Genomic DNA, 1,989 nt, shown 5'->3' on the forward strand with positions numbered 1-1,989 from the left:
AGACTCTGTTTCCAAAAAAAAAAAAAGGACATTTAACATACATACAAAACCATTATCAAATTTAGAGTCTATATTCAAATTTCAGCATTTGTTCCAATAGTATCCTTTGTAGGATACCCTCTTCCCCAGTTCAGGACCCAATCCAGGATCACAGATAACATTTAGGCTTTTATTTTATTTTGGTTTTTTTTTTTTTTAATGAAACAATTCCTTAGCCTTTTTGTGAGGCAGTGGGGAGAAGAGGATCTTTCATGATTTTTACAGTTGTAAAGAGTACTTGCCTAATTATTTATAGAATGTTCTCAGTTTAGCTTTGTCTGATGTTTTCTCGTGGTTAACATGACTTTTAATGACTTCATAGTATCCTTCGAATTTATGGTTGTATCACACTTTAACCATTTATATTGAATTTTTGTATGGTTTCCAGTTTTTTGCTATTAAGAATAATACTGCGGTTCATCTTAATTCAAGGCTTTGCCTGCATGCTTAATTATTTCCTTAGAATAAATTTCTAGAAATGGAATTGCTGAGTTAAAGGATGACACTCCTTTTTAATGCTTGTTTTTATACTGTCACCTATCTACTGAGAATACAGCAGTGTATGAAATTATTTGAAGTAACCTTTGCTAATTTAGGGTACATTTATTAAATCAATGCTAATCACATCACAGAGTGAATGTGTAAAACCATAGAAGTATTAATAGTTACCCTCTTCCGCTTTCTAATCACAAGTATTTTAAATTTATAGAAAATTTGAGTAGTATAAATTTGTAGAAAAATCTTCAGATATCAAGATATAATCCACAGAAATTAATATGATTTACACCAATGAAGTATAACTAAAACATGACAATACTAGGATAGTCTTAAAGCTATTTTTGAGCTTCAGCTTTCTTTAAAATTTTTATGTTAAAATGCAGCAAACATGTATGTAAAGAAGTTTTGTTGCTTTTTAAATGTAATATGTATATTTATAAAAACATATAAATCAGGCAATTCTGTTTTTCTAACGTGAAAATCTTTGATATTATGAAAATTTTCAAACATATGGAAAACCTTGAAAGAACAGTACAATTAACATCCATATCCTATCCACTTAGACTCAACAATTAACATTCTGTCGTATTTGCTTTCTGTGTATGTGTGTATTTTTCCTCCTGAACATTTGAAAGAAAACTAAACATCACCTACTTGACATCTAAAGACTTTGTTGTACATCATCTAAAATAAGGACAGTGTCCTAAATAAACATAATAACCTTATCCCACCAAAGAAAATTAACACTATTTCCTTAATATCATGTACTCTCCAATGTTGTTTTAACATTTTCACCAAATGTCTCTAGAATATTTTGTTCTTTATGAAAAAGCATCAAATCAAGATTCATTAATTACATTTGGTTGTTTAGTCTTTTAATCTATTTCTACATGAATTTTAATCTTTTTCACTCATAAATGGGTTTATATTTTTTTACCTCAAGATTCTCTCTGTCATGTCTGTTGTTGATACGTAATATTTATATGATACAGGAACATTAATTTTGGACAAGATTCTGAAGTGAACCATTAGCAGAGACAAGTACAGTTTGCTGTGTTTCAAAATACTGGTTTTTGGTGTGACCTCAGCCTGAAAATTACATAAATGAATAATTATTTGTTTTATAGGTTCATATCGAGGGATTTTTTAAAAATACTTTGAATTATTCTTGTTTTCATTTTCTTTTAGGAATTCTTTTAGTTGGACCCCCAGGGACTGGAAAGACACTTCTTGCCCGAGCTGTGGCAGGAGAAGCTGACGTTCCTTTTTATTATGCTTCTGGATCCGAATTTGATGAGATGTTTGTGGGTGTGGGAGCCAGCCGTATCAGAAACCTTTTTAGTACGTTTTGATGTATCTTTCATACAGTGCTAAATTTTCTTAAGGGAAGTGTGTATCTTACGCTTCTTTGCTAATTACTTTTTTTCTTCCTTTTTTTAATTTCTATTTTTT

The 1,989-nt window shown here is 30.1% G+C and overlaps 1 protein-coding gene across 1 annotated transcript in view; it reads left to right on the plus strand.

Moving 5' to 3' along the window:
* The window catches only part of YME1L1 (YME1-like 1 ATPase), a 45,785-nt gene that overhangs the window by 30,906 nt on the left and 12,890 nt on the right, over positions 1 to 1,989 (plus strand). The window contains 1 exon segment of the mRNA XM_011949243.1: positions 1,726 to 1,878. Within this exon segment, the coding sequence (XP_011804633.1) occupies positions 1,726 to 1,878 (153 nt within the window).

The sequence above is a fragment of the Colobus angolensis genome, unplaced genomic scaffold, assembly GCF_000951035.1.
Source record: "Colobus angolensis palliatus isolate OR3802 unplaced genomic scaffold, Cang.pa_1.0 Scaffold293, whole genome shotgun sequence".
Taxonomy (NCBI): domain Eukaryota; kingdom Metazoa; phylum Chordata; class Mammalia; order Primates; family Cercopithecidae; genus Colobus; species Colobus angolensis.